A 27,077-nucleotide genomic window follows, 5' to 3' on the forward strand; every position below is an offset into this window, starting at 1 on the left:
TCGTTATTCTCACACCTTACCCCAACGGAAGACATGAACAGCCCCGTGACCCCAGAGCCTGTGTTTTTCCTCCTGCGTATTAGACTTTCCGCAGCCATGACCGACGACCGTCTAATTGTCCAGAATGATTTCGAAGGAATCCAACCTCACAATCCAGACCACCAGATCGGAGGCAAGCCAGCCATGGCTTTGGCACATTTCCTGCTTTCTATCCTGACTGCGCCAAAGCAACTGACCTTTCCGACTGATTTTCAAGTTTCTTCTGAGGCCCAGGAAGATGCTGTAATTAAGTGTGATAAGTATGACTGGGAATCAGAGAGCTTCTTATCATCTCTTACAATCCTGGTGCACTAAGTTTTATTTCAGAAGAAGGAGAAAGATGACAGTGAAGGAAAAGTAAATTCCAGAAGCCTATGGACCCTGGAAGGCTCCCAAGACAGGCGAGTTTCCTAAGTCTGCCCTGCACGTGAACCTGCGACGTTAAAGCTGTAATGAGCCAAGTGGCATTTCACTAATGACTCCCTTCCCTCTTCCCCACGTTCTCTGTCGTCTTGTCGGGAGCTCCGTAAGCAAGCCAGCAAAGGGCAGCTGTCAGCCGCTCTGGGAACACTTCTCTCCGCTGCGCTTCCACATAACTAAAACCCTCGCCTTTAAAGAAAACGGGCGCTCAACTCCAGGGAGTCACAAGGTTAATAATAAAAGCATTGCTGACCTGACTGAAGAACAGAGGAAAACAGAATCCCAGATGCTCCTAGAACCATTTGTGATGACTAATAAATGAATTCGGTCATCAGAAACAGATGAATGGATACAATATATTTTTTAAACCCAACCTTTTGTGTAACAAAAATAGAAAAATAAAAGCCAATGAGAAACATTATATGAAATATTCTACCTTGAGAAACAAGTAATAGGTAATAGTATGGAAGGCCAATGCTAGATTTCCACAAGTAATTCAAATAAATCAGTTAGGTTGCCATAGGACTCAATAGCCTGGAGTAAGTACTCCTTTGTGAACGCTCCATGGGCACTTGAAAATAATATGCATTTTGCTGTTTTTAGATGGTATGTACTACAAGTGTTAATCTGATCACGCTGGGTGATGGTACTGTTTACAAGTTCCACAAATGTGCTGATTTTGTCTATATAATCTATCATTTACTGAGAGAGGAGTGCTGATATGTCCAACTACAATTGTAAATTTCTATTTCTCCTTTCAGTCCTACTGGTTTTTAAAGTTCTGTTATTATGTGTACATCTTTAGGGTTATGTGCATATATCCTTCTGGTCTTTGATGAACTGACTCATTAGAAAACCCCTAGTAATACTATTCCTATTTTAAAGTTTACTTTGATATTAATATGGCAGGTGCAACTTGCTTTGCATTTGTATTTTCATAGTATGTATTTTTCATTCTTTTAATTTTCAACCGATCTGGATATTTATATTTACAATAGGCTTGTTGTGGCCATCAGAGTTGGTTCTTATTTTAACCATTCTTATAATTTCTGCCTTTTTACTGGAACATTTAGACCATTTACATTTAGTGTAATTGTTGATATAGCTGGGTTTACATCTTCTGCCTTTGTATTTGTTTTCTAATCGTCACATATGTTCTTTTATCCTTTCTACTTCTATTCCTGCCTCCTTTAGGACGGGCTGAGATTTTTTATTCTGTTTCATCTCCACTATTGGTAATGATTCTGTATTTGCTTAGTGGTTATTCTTGGGCAGGGATCAGCAAATGGCAGCCTGTGGGTCAGACGCACGCTGTGGCTTAATTCTTTATGGTCTATGAGTCAAGAAATGCTTTTCATGTTTTTAATAATTTTCTCAAAAACTCCCCATCCTCCCCTTCTGCAGCCCCTGGTAACAGCCATTCTACTGTCTGTCTCTCTGAATTTGCCTGTTCTAGGGACCCCACGTAAGTGCAGCCACGCAATGTTCGTCTTTTGAGGTTGGGCTTGTTTAATTAGCATGATGTTTTCAAAGTTAATCCAGGTTGTAACAGGCATCAGAATTTCACTCCTTTTTTAAGGGCGGATAGTATTCCATTGCAGGCACCAGGCAGACCTTGTTTTATTGTGTTTTACTTTATTGGGCCTCATAGACACTGCATTGCTATGAACATCAAGGCAAGACCTTCCATCAGCAGAAAGATTACAATTCACTGAAGGCTCAGTTGATGGTTAACATTTTTTAGTAATAAATCATTTTTAAGTTAATAGTATGTACACTGCTTTTTTAGACAAAATGCCATAGCACACTTCAAAGTCTACAGTAGAGTGTAAACAGAACTTCCATAGGACTGGGAAACCATCTTTTCCTGTGCTTGCTGGTCACCTGTATATCTTCTTTGGCTCCATTACTGAGGCCTCGACCTGATGCCCATGTCTTATGAGGTCCCTCCACTCCAGCTGGTGGAAGCAAAACTATTCCCAGCCCCAGGTAAGCTCTAAGAACTGTTGTCCTACTGCTGCCATTCCCAGCCTCGCGATGTTTTAAACTGTGCTTGCTCAGTATTCACAGATGTGAGAAGACCCCCTCAGAAGCCTCCAGAGCTTGCTCCTTCTCCCTCTGCAGCTCCCTCCTCTCCAATATTCCTCCCAAGTCCTGACACCTCCACGTCACTGAACTCCGTCCTTCTGTCTCTTCAACACAGCTAGACCCCGTGTGAGTCTTGCTGCCGGCACTACAGGTGGGGCCCTCTCAGGGGTCACCTCCCCTGTTCCCCGTCAGTTAGGGATGAGTATTCTCCTGCCCGTTACCCACTGTCGAAGACAGTTGCTGTACAGAGCTCCATCGGGGCTCCCACGGTCTCTTGTTGCAGGACAATGCCTCTGGCAGTTAATCCCTCCTGGGCAGAAACAGATGCAGTTGGGTCTTCTGAAAGATATTCATGTGACCCCAATCTCCCTATTGGACTCGTTGCATGGATCTCTGTTTCACTCTATAGGCCCCAGGTCCAAAGTTGGGATCCAGTTGGCTAACCTCAAACCACTCAAGTCTCTTCCTGTAGATCTTGAAGGAACTCTCTTGGATTGCAGTTCTTTGATTAAGTAGAAGCTGTAGTACTGTGTCTACCACCCTCGATTCTAGAAATAAATATGTACATGAAAATACGGAAGGCTGCAAAATGTATGTAGTATAAATATATTTCTCTCTCGCTACTTCATTGTCGTGGCCTCAGGAGATGAATGCTTCTCCCAAAATTTAATGTGAGCACATTAGGTCAATTTATTTTTGTGTATATTTCAAGGAGAAGTATCAAAATATTGGCAAGTGTTGGTCTGAATGTATTCATTATAATATCTTTATCTCACACAGTTCCACAGAGCTAACGCCCATAGCCCTTGTAAAAAATAAGAGAATGACTTCTGCAGGCTTTATAGACTCATTTCAGATTGATGGTTTGTGAATCATTATCTTACTATTCCTGTGTTCTTAGACTGCATAGTCTGTCCTAGGAGAAGTTAACAGCATTTAATTCTGTAAAAATGGCTTGAGCATTATGGACATAAGGGCTTTTATGATTAAGGTGGAAAAGACTGGAAGTTCTGGCCAGCGAGACTGATGGGGGTGAGGAGAAACTACCATAAATATCTCCTCCCAATAGCACAGGGTCAATGCGGGGTTTCTTCTGAAACACATACTATTTGGCCGGCACTACGGTACCCTTCAAAGCTGGAAAATGAGACCAAAATCATTAGAGAGAGAAACAAAACATTATTAAATAAAAAATGTGATCGAGTGTTAATAGTTTTACTCTACTTCAGGTCTGAGGATGCTTTTTAGGGGAAAATAAAAGCACTACCGAGCTACGAGTTTTAAGTATTTCAAGTTACAAGGCGTGTCGTAACAAAGAGAACACCAGTCCCTGCATTAAGCGGAGTATGGTGCTCTCGTTTTCTATTTCAGTTTTGCTCTCTTTTCTTTAGTAAATGTGAGACAAGCCATAGTCTTCATTTCATTCAAAACCCACTATGACTGGGACTATTTTCTAACGCAACACCAACTACAACACAGATTCGCTCCTGAACACCCTAAAAGGAGAAGTACCGTGTCTAACGCACCCCTTGGTCCTGCACATTAGTATTGCTCCATCACCTCCAACACACTGACATCAAGTAAGTCATGGCTGAAGGGGCTCCGTGTGTAAGTGAAATTTGAAACGCTGTGACAGTATAAAGACACGTCTCGTGTCTAGTCAGGAGACACCCTTACTTGCAGTCCTTTACACTCCCAGAAGACATGTCTCCTTCCACGCGAGGACATTGCTATGATTTTTGTATGTTAGGCAGTGGTTCAAGTGTCCTCATTTGATGTGCACATGAATTCACCCCGTTTACAATGACAAACCAACTGCAGTTCTTTTAAGTCTGTGCCCAAGATGACAAATAGGTGAGACTGTGGATGACTTTTGTAAGTCCATCCCCATCACTAGAAAGAATGCAAAGTGAATTCATATGAACAGTGTGTGAGTACATATATTTGAGAACAAAAGACGGAACATTGTTACTAATAGAAGTGCCCACTAACTAGCCATGAGTTTAGAGCGCAAATAATTTAGCCACTGGGGCCTTTGTTTTCTTTTCCTTTTCTTCTTTTTTTTACAAAATTAAAAGTAGGCTCAGAGCATGTGCTATGGTCCTCAATAGATTTCTCAAATACATTTGTATTTCTAGAGATGTTCTTTTCTGCTTCCAACATTTTATTTTATTGTTTATTGTTTAATAAACAATAGCAAAAACTTAATCAAATTTGCAAAAAATTTTCTCCACCAAATTTTCAGCAAATATCATAGCAATTTGTAATTTGGGGGTATACATTTTTTAAAATATCAGTTGAATTTAAGGTTTAGTTTGTATGAGATATTCCATTCCCTACCCCAAGAAGACTATAAGGTCTAAGTATCCATTCTGAATAAATGAAATAATAAATTTTGCAGTAAAACATTTTACATTCCTCTTTCTAAAAAGAGATTTTCTAAAACAATTAAATACCTTTAAAAGTTATGAGTATATTCATAAAAAAGTATTGACTCAGGCCCTGGCTGCTGTAGCTCAGTGGGTTGAGCGCCATCCTGAGAACTGAAGAGTCCCTGGTTCTAATCCTGGTTGGGACACAGGCCTAGGCTGCAGGCCAGGTCCCCGGCTGGGGGCTCAGGAGAGGCAACCAACTGATGTTTCTCACCCTCTTTCTCCCTCCCTTCCCCTCTCTCTAAAAAATAAATAAAATATTTTTTTAAAGTATCGAGGTATTTATTTCACCATTTCAGCAACTAGGAATAGGGTGCCAGGGAGTTACTGCTATCCTACTGGACCAAGGAGGAAACTGAAACCTAATGATCACCAGTCCTTGTGGCCGTAACATAAAACAGTACAAACAGATGTTTTAGACAGACGTCCCTAAATACCTGGTTCCCGAATACTTGACCCATAACTCCTAATTCGGTAGAACAAATGAAGCATGCCCGCCAATACTGCTGCATCAAGCCAATGAAGTACAAAGCTATAGTACTGGGCTTTGCTACTGTGGCCAGAAATGCAGGCAGTTTCTCTGAGACACTAAAGCAACGAAGAGTCGGTGGATTCGTGAACTACGATTTCTGGGGCGTTCATCTGTGAAAGGGACTGGGACACACGGCAACTTCCACAGGGGAGACAAGCCGAAAAGGTCATTTTACCAAAACCCACGAGACCCTGAGAGTGTTCCCCGGCTGCGACGTGCAAGGATTGCAGAGAGACTGCACCATCTGCTTCACAGCGTTCAGACCGGGACTCGCAGCGTCGCCAGAGCGGCAGGAGCGACACAGGCCACCGGGGCCAGCGCGCTAGGGGGACATTCCCGCCGACAGGTGGTGTGGAACAAGCACCTGTTCACTGAGGCAGGAGATGAAGTGTGCCGCTTCCAATCTTCGTTACAGTTATTGATGAACGTCCCACCTCCTCTTCGTGAGGAAGCATCTTCTTACCGCACCTGCCTCTCTGGCTCACCTGTGTCCGCACAGCGGTGAAATATGTAAATGAAATACAGGCTGCCGATAGCGAGAGCACAGGACATCTGGCGTGAAATAAGCTTGACCTGAGAGGTTCTGCTGCATGAGGACACGGGTCTGGGGACTGTGACCGCTTGGGATCCCCTGGGACCTCCCTGATGGAGATGGGGCACCCTTTCCTTCTAAATGGCTTTGCGTGAAATAGCCTGTAAGTTTCGCTTTTACATCCCTTCCTTGGTTTGCATCCCCCCTAACGCGGGCTTTACGTGAACAAACTACAGCAGCCTACTGCAGTCATTTCCTTCACCACGTGCCGTGCAAAGACAAGAACTGAAAAATGGCTACAATTCCAAAGGGCAATAATAAGTAACGACTTCCTGAGAGGTGCACGCTGAAGCGAGTATGGAGGTTATTCCGACTCCGCTTCGTGACAAATGCCTTCGTTTCCTTTGTTTAGATGAGGTGTCGGGTCTAGCGGGTCACAGAAGCGGGCAGGCACCGCCCAGAGACAGCCACGGGCACCCGACACGCTGTCCTGGCGTCCCTGAGAAACGACCGGACAACGGGGTGTGCTGACCCAGGGAAGGGTCCCTGAGACTTGGGAGGGCGTTTCTGGTAGAAAGACACAGAACCCATGTAGGGGGACTTCCTAACGAACCCAGAAGTCCAAACTGAAGAGACGTTTCGCTGCCAGGAAATAGAGACAGATGTTCGTCACACTCTTTTTCTGAGAATAAATAGGGAAGGTGTGAGGAAAACCAAACAAGACATCTATTTGGAGATATTGGTGAACTAGAACTTGTATGAAAGACCCAAAAGGTGAGGAAGCCCCGAGCTGTGACCCAGACTGGACACTGTCTTCCCTTTAGTGGCACTTGCATGTGACAAGTTGGGAGGATGCAGTGAACGAGAGGCCAAAGCTCGGAGAACTACACCGAGTCCGGCTGGGCAGCTGGGAAGCATGGAGAGGGTTGGAGTTCAACCTCCATCATGCAGAAGGGGTGCTCCTAAAACACCCCAGGGGTTCACTTGGGGTTTTGAAGAGTTTGTCCCTAAGAGAAAGGGTAAACTGGAAAGAGACCCACGCTTTGAAAAGAAATGAAACCCAGATTTCAGGCAGCTTGAAGCCCGATTGAATTAAAACTGTATGTCCCTGGACTAACTGCCTAGAAGAAGCAAAACTAAATTCTCTCTTAAGGATGACAAGATCACCCCAAACCTCAAGTTACCTTTATACTTTTTCCTACATAATATATACCACTCTTAATAAAAAGAAAGCAGCTGTACGAAGTCAAATATTGACCCAAAATCAAAGCCATTCTTCCAAATATATTAAAGAACTCAACACATAGGAAATCTAAGTATCATACTAATCAAGACACGGAATTTAAAAACTAACTGTGACTATTTTGCTCAAAAATTATATATCAATGTTCAGAATTAGGACAAGTATAAAAAAACAACCAAATAGAAATTTTAAAACTGAGAAATATGCAGTGGAAGTAAGCTGAAATCAATAATAGACAATAAAACTATCCCCAACTATTTAAAAATTAAGCATACTCTAATCATAAGGAACTTACAAATATTTTGTAATTGATTGACAATAAAAATACAAAATTCAAAACCTGTGGGTTGTAGGCAGAAGCCATATGCAGAAATTAATTTAGAGCTTTAAAAGCAGATCTTAGAAAGAAAGCCCCAAATCATTTGTAAGTATTTGCTAAAGTTGAAGCTATACATATTTTTTGACATAGCAATTTCATTCCCAGTTGTATAACTAAGAAAAATGTGTACATATGTGCCCCAAAAGACATGTATAATAGACATACGCATTAAGACATAACTTCTAATGACCAGAAATTGGAATAAGCTGTAATGTAATCAATAGTAGAAAAGAAAGAATTTATGGTATGTACCCCAAAGTGGAAGGCTTTTCAGCAATACAAGTTTTTTGTGGATGAATCTCAAAAAGTTGTTGAGCAAAAGAAGCCATCACATAATACATATTCTGGCATTCCAGTCTCACCAAGTTCAAAGCAGGGAAAAAACCAACCTACAGTGCTGATGAGGCCAGGGTTACCTTTGGAGAAAGGTAATGACCATGAGGGGTTACAGTGGGGACTTCTGGGGGCAGCGCAGTAACCTATTTCATGATGGAGGTCATCTTTACATGAACTTATTTACTTGGTGAACAGTCTTTAAGACTCCAATGATCAAGGCTAAACAAGCTCTGGCCTTAACAGCAATTTGGCCCAAAAGTTCAGGGTAAAGATCATGGAACAACACACGAGGAAGTGAGAGAGACTTGGAAAGTCCTAGACAATAATGACTTGGGGACAGGAACCTGGGCATCGTTAGACGCTGGGCTCAGCCCTGGAAGACGTCTTCCAGCACCATGAGCCGAGACTCGCGTCTCCCACTAACTGTAAACAATGAAACTGTCCAGGCATGGAGCTCACCCTGTCCCAGTAATGACGACAGTCTGCGCTACAAAGGCAGAGACACCGCCCAGCAGGACGAGGTGGAGGAGCCCCGTCGCTGCGCGGACGTGGCGGGTGACTGCTAGCGCCCCTTCCCCACCTGCAGAGCCCACGCCTCTGTGCGATGTAGACCCACAGGAGAGAAGCATCTTACCCTTAGTCGTGTAGTGGAGATCTCAGCTTTTAAAATATCGGGGTCATATTTAGTGCTAGATGAAGATCCTGAGAACACTTTTCAAAGACAAAAAAGAAAATCAGGGTTGCATAACCAGTTCTCAGCTCAGAACTTACAAACTCTAAAAACGACAAGATTCACATGCTTCTGCGGGTACTTACTTACTTTATAATTTCTTTATTGTCATTCATCAGACACCTAAATATAAAAAGTAATCTTCAAACCTTTATAATATATTTTTTAAAGAAACTCAAGAAAGACAAATGTCATAAAGACCCTGGAACTTCATTTCCTTCTGGATTTCGTACCAATGTATAAAATCCCAAGGTCCTTCCTGCAGATACAGTTTATCAGAACTTCGCGTGTTCCAGAAACTGGCCATTTCAGGGGGACTTCAGAGCAGCCCATCATGCTGCTTCTGTAAACAAGGCCAACCCCGGATGATTGGATTTTGAGATGAGAGAGAGCCAAGTCAGCGCGGGGGTCAACAGAAAAGTCACTCTCGCTGGTGGCTCGAGGTCCCCCCCGCTACAAACAGTGTACAGGAGCAGCCAAAGGGCTCAATTGTTGGCCTTGGTCTGAAAGGGTAAAAATGGACTCACACATGAGTAAGAGGCCATCAGGCCGAGGAGGAGCAAAAGCAGAAGGGATTCATAATCCCCCAAAGAGGAGACGCGGACCTGGAATGGGGCCGCGGGGTCTTCCTGGCGTGCCTGCAGTGAGCCCACCCCACCCTTCCCGTGGAGGAAGGAACGGGACCCACAGTGGAACTGCACAGGGACCCCCGGGGCCTTCTGTCCTCTCCGGTAGGTCCCCACGTCGGAAGCGAGGAGCCGCACTGTACTTACAGCTCGTGCGAGAGCTTGATTTTTCCTTGTAGGCGTCACTCAGGCGCACGTACTCGTCGAGGGCCAGGGCCAGTCTTTGCTCCTTGACGTGGTACAGCTCCTTCTGCGTCCTGAGGGCGTCCCGGGCCACCGAGAGGTAGTCCTTGAGCATCTTTTCCTGCTCCCCTCTCCATTGTTTCCTCGGGTCTTCAATCTGTGTGGTTTCTGCAAATACGTTGGGTGGCTTATTCTTTAGAATCTGATTATGCTCTTTTAAAAAAATTATGTCAGCTTTATATAAAGTAGCTAGCTTTAATTCTTATATACGCTACGTAAATGATTAGTATTTGCGAGTGACTCCTCCAGAAACTAGGGACAATTTTTGTTTTCTCTTACCCAGTCTCTCTTCACCCTCCTTCCCTTTCAGGCCCTTGTCAACAAGTTACTCTCCATGTGAATCCATCAGCCACAAGGGTCAAAGCAACCTGCTCATCACTTCTAAAGACAGTTACTGACCACCCACCACATACAACAGGGGAAACAAGACGTGAAGGCAGGACCCTTCCTTCCAAGAACTTATGTAATATAGAAAAGGCCGGGACGCGTGGGTTTTAAGAAACCGCAACTACTTCATGCAAAAGACAGGGAGGGGCCGTGAGAACAGCGTGGCTCAGCCCCAGGACGGTCCCGAGACTCAGAGGTTTCTCCTCTGGCTGAAGGAGTGAGGGCCCGGGGACCAGGCAGTGATTAAACAGGGCTGTGGACGGTCCCAGACAGGAGCCCCTTCAGTCCCCAGCCCCTGTTTATTTTTCCAGCCTTCCTCCCCGCCACGTGCACACCAGCCATCAGCTGCACTGAATTTCCTGTCTTTCTTTCACCAAGCTCTGCTTTCTGTGGCCTCTCCAGACCTTTGACTTGACTGTGGTCAAGGAAGATGATCCCAATCCACACCCGCCCCCTTGTTCTCGAGGCCTGGTTCACGCACTCTGGAGGACCAGCTTCAAGCCGCTTCCCCAAGTAGCCCAGCTGTGCCTTTCAGAGTGGACACAGGGCCTCCTTCCTGTCCTGGGCTGTTCGTGCCAGGGTGGTTTGCTCCGCATCCTACTACACTTCCTCCTTCCCCCAGCCCTCCTAGAGGGACTGGCCTACGGTTTCTTAATATCAGGCTAACATACAAGACTCAGTAGGAAGGCAAGGGTGTGCCGTGGGAAGGACCTCAGCAAGGGCACGGAAGAGTCTCAGCCCCACTTGAGGAAGACCATCTCATACGTATGGAAGGTCCTACTGTGAAAAGAGTGGGCAGGATTGATCGCACATGGGTTTTTGTTTTTTTTTTGGATGAAAAATTATACATATGTGAAAAAGCTGTTTATAAAACTGTATGTATAATATAATCCCACTTGAGGTACAAAATATATTTAAAACTCTGAGTGTGTGTTCATATGAAAAAGTCTAGAAGGATATATACTAAAAAGTGTAGGACACTTATTTATCTCTCGGTTGTATAAATATGGATAATTTTTCTTTCTTTTATTTACCTATATTTTCTGCTTTTCTCCAATGCACACCTATCACTTTTATAAAATATGTTTTTTAAAGGGAAAAGAACAAAATGCACAAGGTCACGAGGGTCTGAATTAGGAAAACAGAAGCGGAAAAGAGGCTGCAGGACAAATCTGAGATTATATAACAGAGAAAAAAAGTCATCAAGAATTGACAAGATGGTTCTAAACTTTTCAATGACAGAAGACTGTAATATTTCAAAAACTCATAAAATCACAAAAGGGAAAACTGAAGACTTGCATTTGGTACCTGTTTGTTTTTAAGATTTGATGGCGAAACAGGTCACAGCGTCCTGTAAGATGAAATGGTGGACAGAACACTAGGAGAGTCAGAGCCAGAGGCGCAGACAGAATGACAAGGGTCGCGGACTCACAAAGAACCGAGAGGCACCCGAGGAGGGCAAGGCCGGCCAGGAGTGAGCAGAAGGTCGGCCCCAAGAGGAAGGCTCGCTCCCCAGTGCCAGCTCCATACCCAGGTGGCGGGAAAGGACGACTGGCCGAAGCTCTGGACCAGGTAGAGCTAAGCTGTGGTGACAGGAAGTAGGACAATGTGCCGCACGGTGGAGGGGACAGGAGAGAACTTACTGGGGTGATGAGCATCTTCCATATCTTAAGTAGAACGGCATTTTTCAGAATTCACTGAAATCTTAAAAGCTGTGCATTTTCTCACATGTAAATGAGATCTCAATCACTAAAGAAAAGGCAGGAAAGGTAGGGTACAACTCTGACTGTCCCCAAAAGTTATTTACTTCTGGTCTTAGTAGTAATACCAAAGCCTTGTAAACAGCACTTCATCTTCACCTTCTAGTGAGTTCTCCTGCACTAACATCTACCCCCACTCGACTCGAAGGTGAATTCCATCATAAAACACGTAAGGGCTGTTTAACTGTCATGGTCAAGGTCAAATCTTTTACTTCTAGATACTTAATAGTGTTGCATAGAAATGGTACCGAACAGCCAAACATTCTTTATTTCATTTTTTTATCGAAACAAAGAGAAAATAATGCTGAAACTATACAATGTCAAGGCACAACATATGGGTGCACCAGCTGTTACAAGAAGATACCACCATTTGCTCCCTGAACTACTTCCCAGGACTGTCTTTAAGATTAATGAGATACCGGGGCAGATCCTTTTTAGTGGGGGAACTACTTGCTGTGGGTAATTGGGCACTTCAGGGCACAGTACACCCACCAGACTGTGGGGATATCATTACTGCACCACAGCAAAATGGGAGCCCTAAAAATTTATATTCTGATCATTAAGATTTTAAATATTCAGAATGGTGCTTTCTGAAGCGTAATTTATACTTGAAATGCACTTTTTATTCAAAAACAAACAGAAAACTTTTACTACGTGGTTAAACTATAAAGCTCCTCCTTCCTTCTAGCATGTAAGAGTTTATCATTATACTAGGTGCCTAAGGACAGAGAAATAAAGATGCAAGTGCTGGCCTCAAGAAGCTCATACTTCAGTGAGAGAAACGTACAAAGAAATAATTTAAATGGATATGACAAGTGATTTTTAAAAATCCCTAAGTCCCTGGTACTACAGAAATGCTGGCACAGGGCACCTAACTCAGAACAGGGGCGGGGCCTGCACCGTGGAAGGCTGGGTGCCGGGATGGCCTCTGGGAAGCAGTGGGGCCCGAGCAGAAGGACCCTAGATGGATGTGGCCGTTGGCCAAGAGGGAGGGCCTAGGGGCCAGGCGGAGAGTGTCTGTGACAGAGGTGGGGACCGGATGAAGGAAGGGGCAGGGATCAGCTGAAGAACCTAAACATGTGCATAACCCAGGGGCACAGATGGCAGTGTGGTGACAGCCAGAGGGAAGGGGGTGTGGGGGCAGGGGAAATGGGGACATCTGTAAGAGTGCCAACAATAAAAATAAAGTTAAAAAAAAAGCTATTAAAGAGAGAGGCATTCCCCTTCCAACCCCAAAGAAGTCAGGAGACAGACAAGATGAAGGTTTAGGGCTTTTCCACAGTGGCTGCTGCGCCTTCCGGGGTTGGTAGTGACCCTGCTGTCACCACTGCTGCACCATTCGACCAGACGGTACCAACGCCCGCCCGCCTCTTCCCACGGCAAGGACAGGAAGAGGAGGAGCCCCAATCTGCGGGTGCGCTGGTCACGGAAAGAGGAGGCCAACTCCCTCCGTGCCAGGCAGGCAGGCAGGCAGACAGACAGACCTGAGGCCTTTCTCTCCCCCTGCCCCCTGTAAGCCCAATTCTACACACATGCACCGAATTTCAAATTGGGCATTTCAGTTAAATATTAGTCGCTGAGAAAGTGGGGGGTAAATTAAAGAAATTCACGTTGTAAAATGTTTACTCTTCTGTATAACTAACTCTAGATTTTGGGGGTGCTGCTTTTCTGGTAGGCTGCTTTTACCAAAAAGGACAACTTACTGTTGATGTGATCGATGTAGTAGACACCAATCTGAGGGTCAAACCCTGCTTCCCAGCCCCACGGCAGCTCGTCACCCACACAGTCGGCGAACGACAAGGGCTTTGTTAACCTACAACAGATCAGGAGAAAGCACATCAGACGCACAGTCAGGCTCCAGCACTCACATGCACGCTGCGTCCGGGCTGCGTTCCCTTGTGGTTCTGGATTGTTTCTCGAGTTTGCACCACTGTGTTTGAAATCTTAAAGAAAACAAACAAACAAAAACAAAAAAAACAGGAGAAAATACAGAGATGAACAACCCAAAAAACTAACAGTAAGGCTATTTGCTTGGAAGTTCACAGCTGAAGACTGTGAGATAAATTCACACGACAAATAAATAAGGCCATCCTAAATCAGGGAGAACTCCAAGCTGAGAGAAGGGGGTGCCGGGACCTAGCTCTGTCTAGCTCCACAGTTAAATAGCTGTCCCATTAAAGACAAAAGTCTGTCCCGGGATTTGAACCCTGGCATCACGAAGTCATCACATCAGTACCTCTGCGCCAAGACAGACACCAGGCTGCGCTAGCCTCAGGTCGGGACGCTCTTATATAAATGACTAAACACTATGGTGAGGTCCACTATGAGTTCCTGAGAAGAGAGACAAACATCTTATTTTATAAGTATCTCGTACATAATCATCATTCAATGAAGTTTTTAATGGAACCCAACAAACAACGTGTTTATAGATAAGTGTGACGTAGCAAGGTGAGAACCTTTTGAAACAGCCTTACAGCTTCTCTTTAAGCCTTAAAACAAATGAGAAACTAGTTTCTGAAGCAGAGGGCGGGGGTCGGGCTTGATCACGGGCTGACTTCCTGCCTCACATCCGTCCTTTTGGCTTCGGACAGCCTTTTGGCTGTCAGCGCAGGCCGACACTACACGGCAGAGGCGCCCAGCTGTGCCGTGGCCAACATCAGCTGACATGTGTTCTAACGGAATGTGCTGGCACCCAGCACAGTCCCTGCATACAAAGCCCCTGCAGTCGGACACTTCAGTCCATGCAAGTGAACATCAGCTGTCTCCTGGCTCAGTGGGAAGGCAGGTCACCTCCAGACGCGAGTCGTTTGTCAGAGGACCGAACTGCGTCATCCTCCCTCAGAACGCTGGGAGAAGAACGTGTCGTAAGGGAAACCCTTCCCTCCCAGGCCTGGCCTGCGACAAGCCCTCAGCCAAAGGCAGAAAAGACCAGGGGACAGAAGCAAGGCAGGAAGGGTCTTCCTTTCTCTCAAGCTTTCCTTAGCGTGAGTCTGCTTTGAAGACGGCCCCGGGGCTCTGGCCTTCCAAAGCGGTCCAGCGGATGGAAGGAAAGCGCCCTTGTCACCGACCCGTGTCCTGGTGCCCCTCTCAGCGTCAGCTTCCTTCTCTAAGTGGGGGTCACACACCACCCTCTCCTTACAATTTAGCTGCCTCCTGAGACGAAGGGGAGGATAAAAGGGGGATGACTTTGGAACAGTGTCTAGCACATGCTAAGGAGCCGATCAGCACTGGTGATGGTTAACACAGCATGATGCAAGCGTGATGTGCAAACTATCTCATGCGCGCTACAGAGGAACCGAGTCAGGCAGCCTGGTGTGGAACAGTGGTTTTCAAAGAACACCCTCACAGCCACCAGCATCGACACCCAGGAACTGGTTAGAAATAGCACATTCCTGGACCCGCATCAGAACCGCCAGGGCCCGGCAACGCAGGTTTAATCTAGTTCTCCGGGTGACCCTGGAGAATTTGGCAACCACTGGCTTGAAAGTTACGAGCTTGAAATTTGGCGTCAGAGACCTGGGTCAAACGATGTTCTGCTGCACAACCTAGGTCAGGTTGGTAACCTGAAAAGCCTGTTTCCCAATCTATCTTCTAAAAATGGGGGGCGGGAGGGGTGGGTAAGGAAGCTTCGATGGGAACTAAACAGTATAATGCCTGACAAATGGTAAACTTCAACATATGTACGGGGTGAGTAAAATGACTCTCAGACGTGTTAAGCGATGTGCCCAAATAAGGCAATTTGCCGTATGTATTCTGTAAACCTGGAGTCAATCTGAACTCAATTTGAGTTAAAAAAAAAAAAAAAAGGAGAGAGCGCTCTTAAAATTGTGCTTGAATTCCATGTTATATAAACTGCCCAGAAAAACTGAGTTTTCTCTTGACAAAGGAATTAGACACGATGCTATATAAAAAATCCCCATTTCATAGGAAGGGGCCTTCTCTCCATTCCTGGACTGATCTCCGACCCCCTCGTTAGGCTGATTCGACAAAGCTGTGCCGGGATCCCTCGCCTGTTATTCCACCTGAGGATTCTCCTTCCCTCGCTCCTTAGCGATGCTGTCTAGAAGGTATGTCTAAAAAATGACAAATAAGAAGACATGGAAATAGTAAGTTTAAGTGACAAAAGGGAGATTCTATGCAAGTTAAATCCTGGCACCGAACGAACATGTTTAAGCCTAGCGATGATATGAATATATTTAATACTCTGAGCTTCAGAACAGGCGCTATAATTACAAGTTACAGAAACTTGACTCTACTTGGAAATAATCCAGTTTTTCCCCATTAATTGTTCAGCAGTAATAAGCGTTTTATTACCTGTCACTGTTCTAAGACTAGAATTACATCTCGAAGATAGATGTAATTGTGAACTCAGTTGAAAATTCAGACGCTTCCATTCCTGGAAAGTTTCACAAAAAACTTTCTCTGCAGAGTCAATTCCAAAAGCAATTTAATACATATATTTTCTCCACACGTTATCATTAAGGAAACCCATTAAATAAAGATATATAAATTTCAAAATTTTAGGAGTTAATTCTGATCTGAATTACAAGCTATGAAAAGAATAACATTCCCAGGTACCAGACAAAATTCAGCACTCAGTTACGCCCTATCCCGATACAGGGAACACAGTCAATATTGCTGATATACTAAGAAGAAACACAACAGAAAGAAATAACAGATTATTCCAAAATGAAAAACCAATATGAATTAGGACAAATAAAGCAAAGAGATTGAGCAGAAATGTCGATTAGCTTCTAAATTTCTTCCTCTTGTTTTGCACAAAGAATCTCAAAATGATTCAATCTTCCTTTGATGTGAAGGGAGTAAAAATGGATGGAGTTTGTTTTCATTGGTTTCCCACAAAGCAGCAACATCCTGCAAAAAGCCTAGAGTTAACAAGAGTCTTCCTGCCAAATTCCAGAGATCACTCTTTGCTTTAAAAAAGTCTTCTCTTGCACCGTGACTGATGTAAAGAAAACGGGAATTTACTGCTGCGCTTTGCCAAAGTTAATGTATAAAATTTGAACTTTGCGCGGTATTTCCTCTCCTTTTGGGCACTGTATCATCCTTTTACACACTCTGTCATTTACTACTTGCTGTCACGTCATGGATGCTTCTTGTCCTGTGACATGAGGTGCCACACGTACATGTATCTGCTCTGCACAATCACATGATGGTGAGTACCGTGGGTGGGTAAGCACAGACTCAGAGAAGCTGGGTTTGTACTGCTTGCTCTACAGGAAGAAGCACTTTAACCAAGAGAAACCATTTTCCGGTTAATAAAACTCCGGCCACAACGCAGCCCTCCTAAATGCGCGGTTGAGCCTGAATGTGAAAGGTCTTACCAGTTACTTTTACTCGGTAGCATCCTGCTGCCACTGGTTAGCCAATTCAGCCCCGAAGTTCAAGTTGGCATTGTTGCCTGATTCCTATGGAATCTGCCCCCACGAACTTACTCAATTGCCCTGAGAGAACAGGGGAGACGCGAGGATGGGGTTCACAATGTGAATTTTAATGGGAGGGGAAAATGGAAAAAACCTTCCTACAGTTCTGAAGTTTAATTTCTAATGATGTGGATGAGTCCCCTCGAAAGGGCTTCTGTGTTCCCATCACTGTTGTAGGCAGGGGAACCAGCCACCCAAAGGACCCCAAAGGGCGCGAATAACAGGCAGGAGAGAGTCGTGGCAGCAGTGAGAGAACAGCCTTTTAGGGAAACGACACCAACCAAGGTGAGTTCTGTGTCGTTTAGGGGAAGGAGTCGCACTAGATAGAACTGCCAGGCAGGGGCGGCCCCCGCGCGGCGCTGCGGGTCACCGGGGGGGGGGGGGGGGGTGACGACGGCCCCGCAGGCTCAGAGGCCTCAGCGACGCCCCGGGGCAGCTGCGGCATCCCTGGCCACCTCACCAGGCTCACCCGGCTCTTGTCGCACACGCTGGCCCTGGGTCTGGCCACCATATGTAGCCTTGGCCCGCTGGTGCCAGAGATGCTTCAACCCCTCTTCCACGCGACGGGCTTCCCGATACTTGAGCCCCGTGATCTGGTTTCCCAGGCCTGCTCTCCTGGGAGCCGCGCGCCCCGGCCCCCCCACCATCTCTCACGTCCCCCCTCCCCCCAAAGCCTGCCCACCCCCTGCCCTGCACCCCATCCGCCTTGCTCCGCCGCCTGGCAGCCTCACTCCATCAGCTCCGCTCAGGTGCTCTCCTGCAGCTCCTGTTTCTCTCCTCCCACGGGTCTGCCCAGTCCCCGCTGCACTCCAGGCCTCAGGGGCTCCTCCTCGGACCTCCCTTCCTCACTTTCGCTCCTTCTAACCCAGGGAAGTTTTAAGTCGGGAGGACTCCAGGAGGCCTACCCGCATCTCCCCACTGCCACCAGCCTAATTCTGCGGGGCCTCATCATTATGCTTCTGAGGCGCAGTGTCTGCGGGTGACTCAACTTTGTCCGAGCACCTCGCTCAGGCTGTTGACATGGGGACCCAGGTACATTACTTATAAAAGTGTCAATGCCGACAGCATTCTATCTAAAAGGTCAATGTTCACACACAGGAATTATACTATTAATAAAAACACTGATTGAGTGCCACATAGCACACAAGCTTCAATACATACAGATGTGTGAGATAAATCCTCATAAGACTCTGCAAAGTAGATGCAATTGTCACCATCTGAATACCCCATGCAGGAGACGAAGCCTATTCCTCGTCAAACGAACATGTGCTCAGGTAGCACGTACCTCTCTCACCAGCGAACACCCGGAGTCCCAGCCGGTAGGTGTACCCCGCGGTCTATGGCTACCACCGTGGTTACCAAAACGCACGGATTTCACTGCTGCCGCACGGCTGGGATTTGCCTGCCCATGCATTTCTGAAAGAAGTGGCGAGAAAGGGGCCCCTTTAATGATTTCTGGGGGGAGACGAAGGGAGGGGCCATGGGTAAATCCATGAAGACAGTAGAGCAGTGGTGGCCGCAGGTAGAGAATGAAGCAAATGAAGAGAAACTACTCAGTGGGCCTGCTGGAGGGATGGGAACGGTTCTGGAACTAGCTGGAGGTGTGCGCACACCATTGTGGACATACTATGTGCCACTTAACTGCTTACTTTATAATGGTTAATTTTACGTTATGTGAATTTCACCTCAATAAACTGTTTTTTTTTTTCCCAACATAGTAACAAATTAGAACAATGGCAAGACTCCAAGTTAATAAAATACTTCCACAAGAGAAAGCAAAATAATAAAAATATGGGAAAATGTTCAACTTCACTAAGATGAGAAGAAATGCCAAATAAAACAACAATCGGGCTTAATTGTCAGGCTATGAGACTACTAAATTTTGTTTTGTCTTGTCTTAATAAGGATGAAGCCGTTCTGGTGAGGATGTGAGTAATCAGATACTTTCATTTGTTGCTGGTGATTTTGTAGCTGGATACAATACTTTTAAGAAACAGTTTGGCAATGTTTTAAAAAACCATTCATATGTTGATTCCACTTAACCTAGGAATGCTATTCTTACGCCCTGTTCCTGGGTCCTGCCCCACCTGCTACCCCCACGAGGCCTCGGTAGCCACCGAAGGCTTCCCATCACACTGCTCCCTCCTGCCAGCCAGCCCTCGAGCTTCTCCGGGGCACGGCCCCTGCTCTGTTCCCGGGGTGTCCGGCACAATGCCTGCCTCAGAAACAGCATGTAATCGATGTTGACTGAATGGATGCGCATTAGAGAGGAAGGCAGCCATGGAAACCATTATATTAAGGAGGGATTGCCATTTAAAAATTGTTTTCTATTTATATATATGTCAGAGTAAATGCATTTACTAAAAACAGTATGAAGGCTGATATTAAGGTGATAGTTGATATCTGTGTTTCCTGACGATGGGGCAAGATTGGAGAAAAATCTTTACGACAAGCATCAAAATACCTGGTCCTGTAATATTTTAGTTTATTATAATTACATTTAGGCATCATAAATGAATAGCGAAATAGAAAAGATTCTTAGTTACAAAGAGGTAAAAGAATTTATCTCAGGTGTTTCGATAATTCAGCGGGTTTTTTTTTTCAACCGTTTTACCCTATAGGAGAAAACAGGGCCGTCTGCAAACACTTTAACCTGAACCTCTTTGCTCTCCTAAGTGCCCAGAAATGTTTGCTTGTTGGATTATCTGATTTTGGAAAATAGTTTGAGAATTTAAGTGGCTATGCCAGCAGAGAAGGTGGGAATGTGTGACAGAGGAAGAGGGCTTAAGAGATTATTGTCTAAACAAACAAACAAAAATTCACCAAGACTGTCTCATCCTCCGGTCTCTAGTTCAGACACAGCTGTTACAGGTTCCATCCCAGATGACAGGTATTCAAGGCCCAGGACTGGGGGAGACTTGAGTATTGACCCCCCCGGGAGAGGGTGCCCTGGTCACAACAGGGACTGGCACGTGGCGCAGGCCTCTGGGTGGACAAAGCCGAGTACACTCACCCTCTCTCTTAACGAGGCCAATCAGGATGAACCCGTGTGACTTTTATCAAACGTAAGGAGCTGGTGAGATGATTTTTTAATGCCCACGACCTTATTACACAGGGACAACCTTTCATTCCAGGCGATGTTTTTCTTAGGTAAACATATGTATGTATACACTGATGCACAAATAACACTGAGCACATTTTTTGAAAGATTGGTATTAAACTAAATAAACTATACATACGCTGTTGTTTTGAGTCCTGCTTTAAAAGACACAGGTGATACATTCTCATTATGAAGAACACATAAAACAGGATAAAGTATCAATGAAGCCCCTCCTTCATTTCCCTACAGAATGATATCTATTCCACTGTTTCGGTATCTTTTCACTCATCTATAAATTCATATACTTTACAAAACATACAAACAGGCTCGTCCTGTGTGTGTTTCCCACAACTTTATTCAGTTTCTAATAGAAGTTAGAAGTTTTTCAATATCTTCTAATGTCTACATACATTAGGTGGATTACAGTCCACCATTCAACTAATCATCAATTCACAGACATTAATTTCAACTTCCTTCAAGAGAAGCCAGTGCTTCAATGAACATGCTTGTAAGTATTTTCAGCTGTGCCAGTATTTTTTAGACTAAATCCCAGGCAGTGAGTCAACAAATATACACACTTTTTAAATTTGAAAGTGTCACCAGGCATTAGGGAGATGATAAAGATGTACGTGCATTGAAGTTTTTAACTCTGAGAGACATTCTCCTCCAGTGTGCGCTTGCCCTCCATGTGGCCGAATGGCCGTTTGCCCACCATTGGACAACCGTCAAAACCGTCGTGTGGTGAGAAGCAATCTATCGCCACCAGTAAGGTCCCAACTGTTCTGTATGTTATTTGCTTCTTTAGTGAACTGAACTTTAAAACTTGTGTGGTTTGTTCTGATAATTGATTTGTAGCAACTGTCAATATACTTTGATACGAATCCTTTGTCAAGTGGCAAATATTTTTTTCCAAGGGTATTACTTATCCGTGGACTTCTGTTTATGCTGAGTAAAAGATAATATTTATAAGTGTTGGGAAAACTGGATAGCCAGTTAGGGAAAAAAGCTAGATCTCATTTCTTCCTTATGACAAATATAATTCCAGATAAGTCAAAATAATTATATGTGATCAATAAAACTAACCAAAGTATGAAATCTGCTAGAAGCCAAGACATACAAGAATTCTTTAAGATTTCTGGGTTCCATTCCTTAACCCGGAGCTTCAAATTGTAGCCACGTAACATTTGCCATTGAAAATAAATACAATGAAAACAAAGTTCTATGATAAAATTACAGTGTGTTGCTTGCTCTCTTTGTTAAAAAGGCAATTAATAGGTATTAGAAAGGTGTTAAAGACTTATTAGCACCAGACTTTCCCCTTCATCTGATCAGAAGAGTGGAGAGAAAAGCAAAATTGAAAAAAAATCCAACAAAAAGTTACTTAATGCGACGTCCCTGTCGCACCCATGTTGGAAAACATGATCCGAGGCCAACGGTAGACCCCAGCAGGCCTGGCAGGAGCGGGACACATTTTACTTTAGGGAAGTGAGCCTAACGGTGGTGCAGTGACCGGACAGGAGTGGCTCTCCAAGTGTGGTCCGCACACCCGCAGCGTCAGCGTCCCCTAGTAACTCAGCAACGCAGCCCACCAACCGGAAACCCTGAGGGTGGGGCCGGGCTCCCCGCGAGTCCCGAGGCCCCTACAGGGGTGGAGGGAGGCTGACACAGAGCTCAGTTTCCCTCTTCCCAACAGCAGTCCGGAAGGGGACAGGTAATCAGCGTGGGGGCCATGACGACGGCTGCCGGAGAGGAGGCCCTGCTAGGAGCGGAGGCTGCTGCCACGGAGGAGCAGAGGCCCCTGGTACGCGCGGCCTTCCCAGCCACTGCGCATTTGAAAGTGGACGCTGAGTAACGAAACATCCAGGGTGTTGTGGAGACAATGCACCCAGCAGGACAGAGGTCACGGACACAGTCCACAGCCCCACCGTGCCGTAGTTTCTGATGCGCAGAGTGGTATCAGCACGGGTCAGCAGAATGATCAGGAATAATTAATTAACTTTGCAACGCGTTGTGTGTGAGATGCCGGAGGGACATGCAGGTGAAATGCGGGAGAGCGGCGAAAGGATGAGACTAATGAGCCAGGCAAGGCCGTGGGATGCGCCCGCATCTAATGGGACGGGATGGAACAGCGAGAATGTTGATAAAAGCAAGTTAAGCTAGAAAAACCAACAGCAACCCCAGTCCGTCTCTCTCCTCATTCCGGCCAGTGGACGTAATCACCAAGCTACCGGCGCCAAACATTTACGAATGCCTTCCACGCACCGGGGTGTTTAGACAGGATGTGTTCAGCACCCCGGCAGGCTTCCCGCAGACAACCAGTGGCCATCTGCTAGGTGTGAGCCACCTCGTGGGAGAAGACGCTTCCCCAGGGGTGGCAGCCCCCTTGCTCCACCATCAGGAGAGTAATCGGGGCAGGGAGGGAGGCAGCCTTCGTGACAGCGGCAGAGGGTGGGAGGGAGCTCGAACACAAAGCGGACGCTGGACTCCCTGAGTACAAACACCCACTTCCTACCTCGCACCCCAAGAAATGCCACGTCTGTTAACAGGGACGGAACTTCGGAGGTCAGGACACCTGGCTGGCAGGGCTGACGTCGGTGGAGTCTCCTTTCCGGACACAAGGCCGAGACTCCTGCCTTCGCTGTCCTGACCACCGAGGCCACCAGGACCACTGCGGCGCATGCTGGAGTTTAGCAATCCCGAGCCTACCCCACCTTTTTAAAAACAGTATTACTGAGGTTTAATATATACACCATAAAATGTGCCCATTAGGTACTAAAAATCAGAAATCTTTAGTAAATCTATAGAGTTAAAACCACTATACGGTCTAGGCTGAGTATATTCCTACCACCCCGAAAGGACCCCCATGCCTACTGGCAGTCACCCCTCTGCCCCTCTCCTGCCCCAGGCAACCCTCCTGTACTTTCTGTCCATACAGATGTGCTTTCCTGGACCTTTCATATGAACAGATTCCTGCCATTGGTGGCTTCTCTGTCTGGCCTCTCTCAGCCTGTTTTCGCTGTACAACCAAGTTGTTGCAAATTTCGAGACTCCAGACCTTTTTACGGCTGAACAATATTCTCTTACGTGGATATGCCACATTGTGTCTACCCATCCACCGGCTCACAGACGTGTGGACGGTCTCTGCTCCTGGCTATTATAAACAATGCTGCTGTGAACATCTGCAGCTAAGCCAGGTCATTTTCCTCCCCACAGGCCCAGCTTTGAGAGAGGAAGATGTCAGGCTTCACGCTCAGGGGAAGGGCTGGGTTTCACGGCGCCGTGTCCAGGAATCGTAAGCATCAGAAAAGAAAAGTCAGCGCGTGCCGTACTACCAAGTGCCCTTGTTAACTCCAGGAACCCACGAGACAGGCTGGCGAAGGGTGGGGGGTGGGGGTACCACCTCTCAGCTCAGAAGCCGGGCCTCCACCCTGCAGAAGCCAGCCCCAGCACCTGCTGCCAAACCTCCCGAGCATGAGCCACGGGGAGGTACCGGAAACCCGGGCAGCCGGATACACAGGCGGCAGAATGTGCCTCTACAGGAGCTGTTCCCTCGGCCTGCAACACCTCTCCCGCCACCTCCCCAGCTCCATGTGCCTGCAGTTCCACCTCACACGTGTTCTTTAAGCTCCGGCGCCCTCAGAGGGCCAATGTCGACCTGATCGTCCCACGGGGTGACTGAGAGCCACGTCCGATGGAGCTCGGGTACGGCCCAACTCTTGACCCCTCACCAGCGGCCACTTCCCCCAGCCCCGCTCCTTCCCCAGACTCGCCCACCTTGGAGAGTGGCACCCTCATCTGCCCAGATGCCCAAGCCAGAGCCCGGGAGGCAATACTCCTGGATGCTTCCCTTCCACCCCATCCCCAACACTCCACCCCCAGCCCACAGCTGCGACCCACGCGGCCTTGGTGCCCATCCACCAACTAGCCCCCCTCGCCTGGACTGCACCCTGGCTTCCTGGCCGGCTACTGTGTTTCTTCTCGTCACTCTACAATGCTTCTCCACACGGCAGCTGAGGACCTCGGGAGAAAGCTTTTTAAATCTTTCTTTTTATATGAAAGTCTAGGTAGAAACGACATGAACCCATCCTCCTTGTAAAATACTCAACTACTGCCAATACTGTGTAGTCTGGTGCCCTTTGACCAGCAGCTGTTACCCCAGTTCCCACACTCCGCTCCTCAAAGGGGACATTTGTCTAGAAATCCCTGTGACTTGCAGGCTGCTGGTTCACTCAGCAGAGCCGACGGATGCACACGTCTATCCGAAGGAATCGCTGTCGGGCCTTTCAGCCAGCTCACTTCCGGGTGTTCTCTGCGCGTGTGGGATTTCTCTCATTTCCTGCTGTGGTCTTTCTTCCTCCCAGCCCCCGCCTGTGCTGTGCACCCCCGCAGTCCTGGGTGCCTAGAACAGGGGCTGGTGCTCTGCCACGTGCGTTCACGGAAGGTACTTTCTGTTGACCACCATGTCTGTACTGAGGACCTGTCAACCCAGCGGTCACTCTCAGGAGACTGAACGTGACACTGAAAAGCACCGTATCCTGGCCCTGAGTACAGCTAACACACAAACCAAAAGAATCCCAGATTTAAGAAAAAAAGAAAAAAGGAAAAAAAAAAAAAAAAACCCTCAAGGGTTGGAATTTCAAGAATCAAGTATCAGAAAACGAAGACGTAGTCCTGAGCAGCCTAAGGAACAAATCAATTCCATACCCAGCGCTTGCTTAGCTGAACCCAGGATTGGGTTTCTCTTTGGTGCAATTTCCTTGTGTTCCCCAGCCCCTAGTTCCCTCTGGCATAGCACCAGATCCTCCAAGCACTAAAAGTAGACGTATGGAATGTCAGGAATGTCTGATAACCATAATGGCCCCAGATCAGCCCTTAGTCATAAACAAAAATGCGTGACCTTTGAGCTCCGACTCACACTCAGCTTGAAGCAAACAAGAGTCGGGAGGCTGAATGGGGCAGAGTGTGCAAATGAAGTGGGGTGGACTGGGGAGGGCTCTAAATATAGTTCCTTATCACCGCGAAGATAAATACCGTTTCTTTACCTAAAATGTCAATGAACTGCAACGGCAAAGCACGGCTTAGTTACCTTTTAGATCAGTAGCACCCGAGTTAGAAAAACAAGCTATTAACATTACTTAGTAAACTCAAGTTCATCCTATTCCCATTGACCTTCACTGACATCTCTTTATCGAGGCCTCATCTTGAGTTACTTATCCAGTTCCATAGGTGCTGGTGCTGGTCAGGGTTAATGAAGCTAGTGCTATTCAAGATTAAGTATGCCTTCCTGAGCCCACTCTACCAAAAATGCCGGGAGAAACCAAGGAAACTGGAACACGTGGGGTCAACGCAGGAGAAAAACGAACGAAGTTGGCACAGTGGCGCCAATGGCAATGGTGTGCACAGGGCACTGCAGCGGTGGGAGCGCCTAGTCGGTCTGGACGGCGACCAGGAGCAGGAGGAGCGACCCCCGCTGTGTCTGGATGCCCCGAGACTCATAATTCTGACAGCAAACTGGTGACCGGGACATAGAATGTTAAACCAATGGGAAACAAAGAGACAATGATTAATTACAGAGAAAACCCAAGGCACCTCAACTACAGAACACTAACTAGATTGGTCCCTCAGAAGAAACAGCACTTACCGAGTAATAACTGTGTACAAACCGCACACTGATTCCTTTACAAGGTGATGCTCCAAGACGATGCGGGGGATGGCAGGTGTGTGTGTGTGTGGGCACAGTGGGAAGGGCACCAGTAAGGGCTGATCCTCACCCCCATGGGAGGTCAGTTCTCAAAATCTACAACTACAGGAACATATAAACATGCTGTTCAATATACAGAAGTAAATACCAGGAGAAGCCATTTGATATGGAAGTGCGGTTGGCTGTGGGGAAGAGGCGTAGGTCGGGGGATGGCTGTTCTGTCTTGAGAAACTGTTCTGTGTTTGTTAATCATTTACAGATACAACTTTGATTAAAATAAAGTTGTAAAATCTCCCATAAGTTTCCAATTTTAAGTTCCAAAGTCAGAAAACTTTCTCCACTGTCTCTATGTACAGACTCAAATTTATTCCTAACGAAATCTCATATAAATTTTCAAAGTTACATTTTGTTCAGGGTACATGTAAAGTACATTTTCTGGTCTTCTAAAGCTTATACCCTAAAAATGTGAAGATATTTCCAATACGGTCTTTTAGTCTAAACTAAGTTGTAGCAAACCTTAAATAAAGTAGAGAATATAAATAGGATACTTTCTTCTACTTTTTATCTAGAAGCCCTTGTGACCTCCAGAGATACCAGATGACACGCGCATACATGGAAGTACGCTCTCAGCTGCCAAGGCACATCGTAAGTGCTGTGAGTTTCCTCCTTGAACCCTTGGCCCTGTCTCAGAGGGGCTGCGGTGGAACTGCAGAGATGAGCGTGTGCAGAAGCAGCAGTCTGTGCCGGGCTGCCTCTGACACAATGGCCAGCAGGCTAAGTGCTCATCGCTACCTCTCTCTCCATGTTATGAAGCAGAAAAACCAAGTAGTTGGACGGAACTGCTCTTTTAAGATGCCATAATACAATGACCACTTCTCTGCCCAATCAGTTCTAGCATGCCCTCCATAAACAGCAATAAGGTAAGTATAAATGAAAGGTTATGTCAAAAAAGGGCCTTTCGACATCCCAGGTGCCACCTGGCCCACCTTCGGGGTGCTGTTTTGTCTCCCCCGTTGTGCCCTGGACAGTCCTCACCAGCCCCCGCTGCTCACAAGGGCGCTCTCCTCCTGACCCACCAACCCACT

The 27,077-nt window shown here is 46.3% G+C and overlaps 1 protein-coding gene across 1 annotated transcript in view; it reads right to left on the minus strand.

Annotated features, from left to right (window-relative positions):
- The window catches only part of WWC2 (WW and C2 domain containing 2), a 122,957-nt gene that overhangs the window by 53,208 nt on the left and 42,672 nt on the right, over nucleotides 1–27,077 (minus strand). The window contains exons 2-4 of the mRNA XM_090258929.1: nucleotides 13,451–13,560; nucleotides 9,505–9,708; nucleotides 8,636–8,712 (exon numbers count right to left, since the gene is read on the minus strand). Of these exons, the coding sequence (XP_090115055.1) occupies nucleotides 8,636–8,712; nucleotides 9,505–9,708; nucleotides 13,451–13,560 (391 nt within the window). The remainder of the gene's footprint in view (nucleotides 1–8,635; nucleotides 8,713–9,504; nucleotides 9,709–13,450; nucleotides 13,561–27,077) is intronic.

Source organism: Furipterus horrens, unplaced genomic scaffold (assembly GCF_987537825.1).
Source record: "Furipterus horrens unplaced genomic scaffold, mFurHor1.1.pri manual_scaffold_12, whole genome shotgun sequence".
Taxonomy (NCBI): domain Eukaryota; kingdom Metazoa; phylum Chordata; class Mammalia; order Chiroptera; family Furipteridae; genus Furipterus; species Furipterus horrens.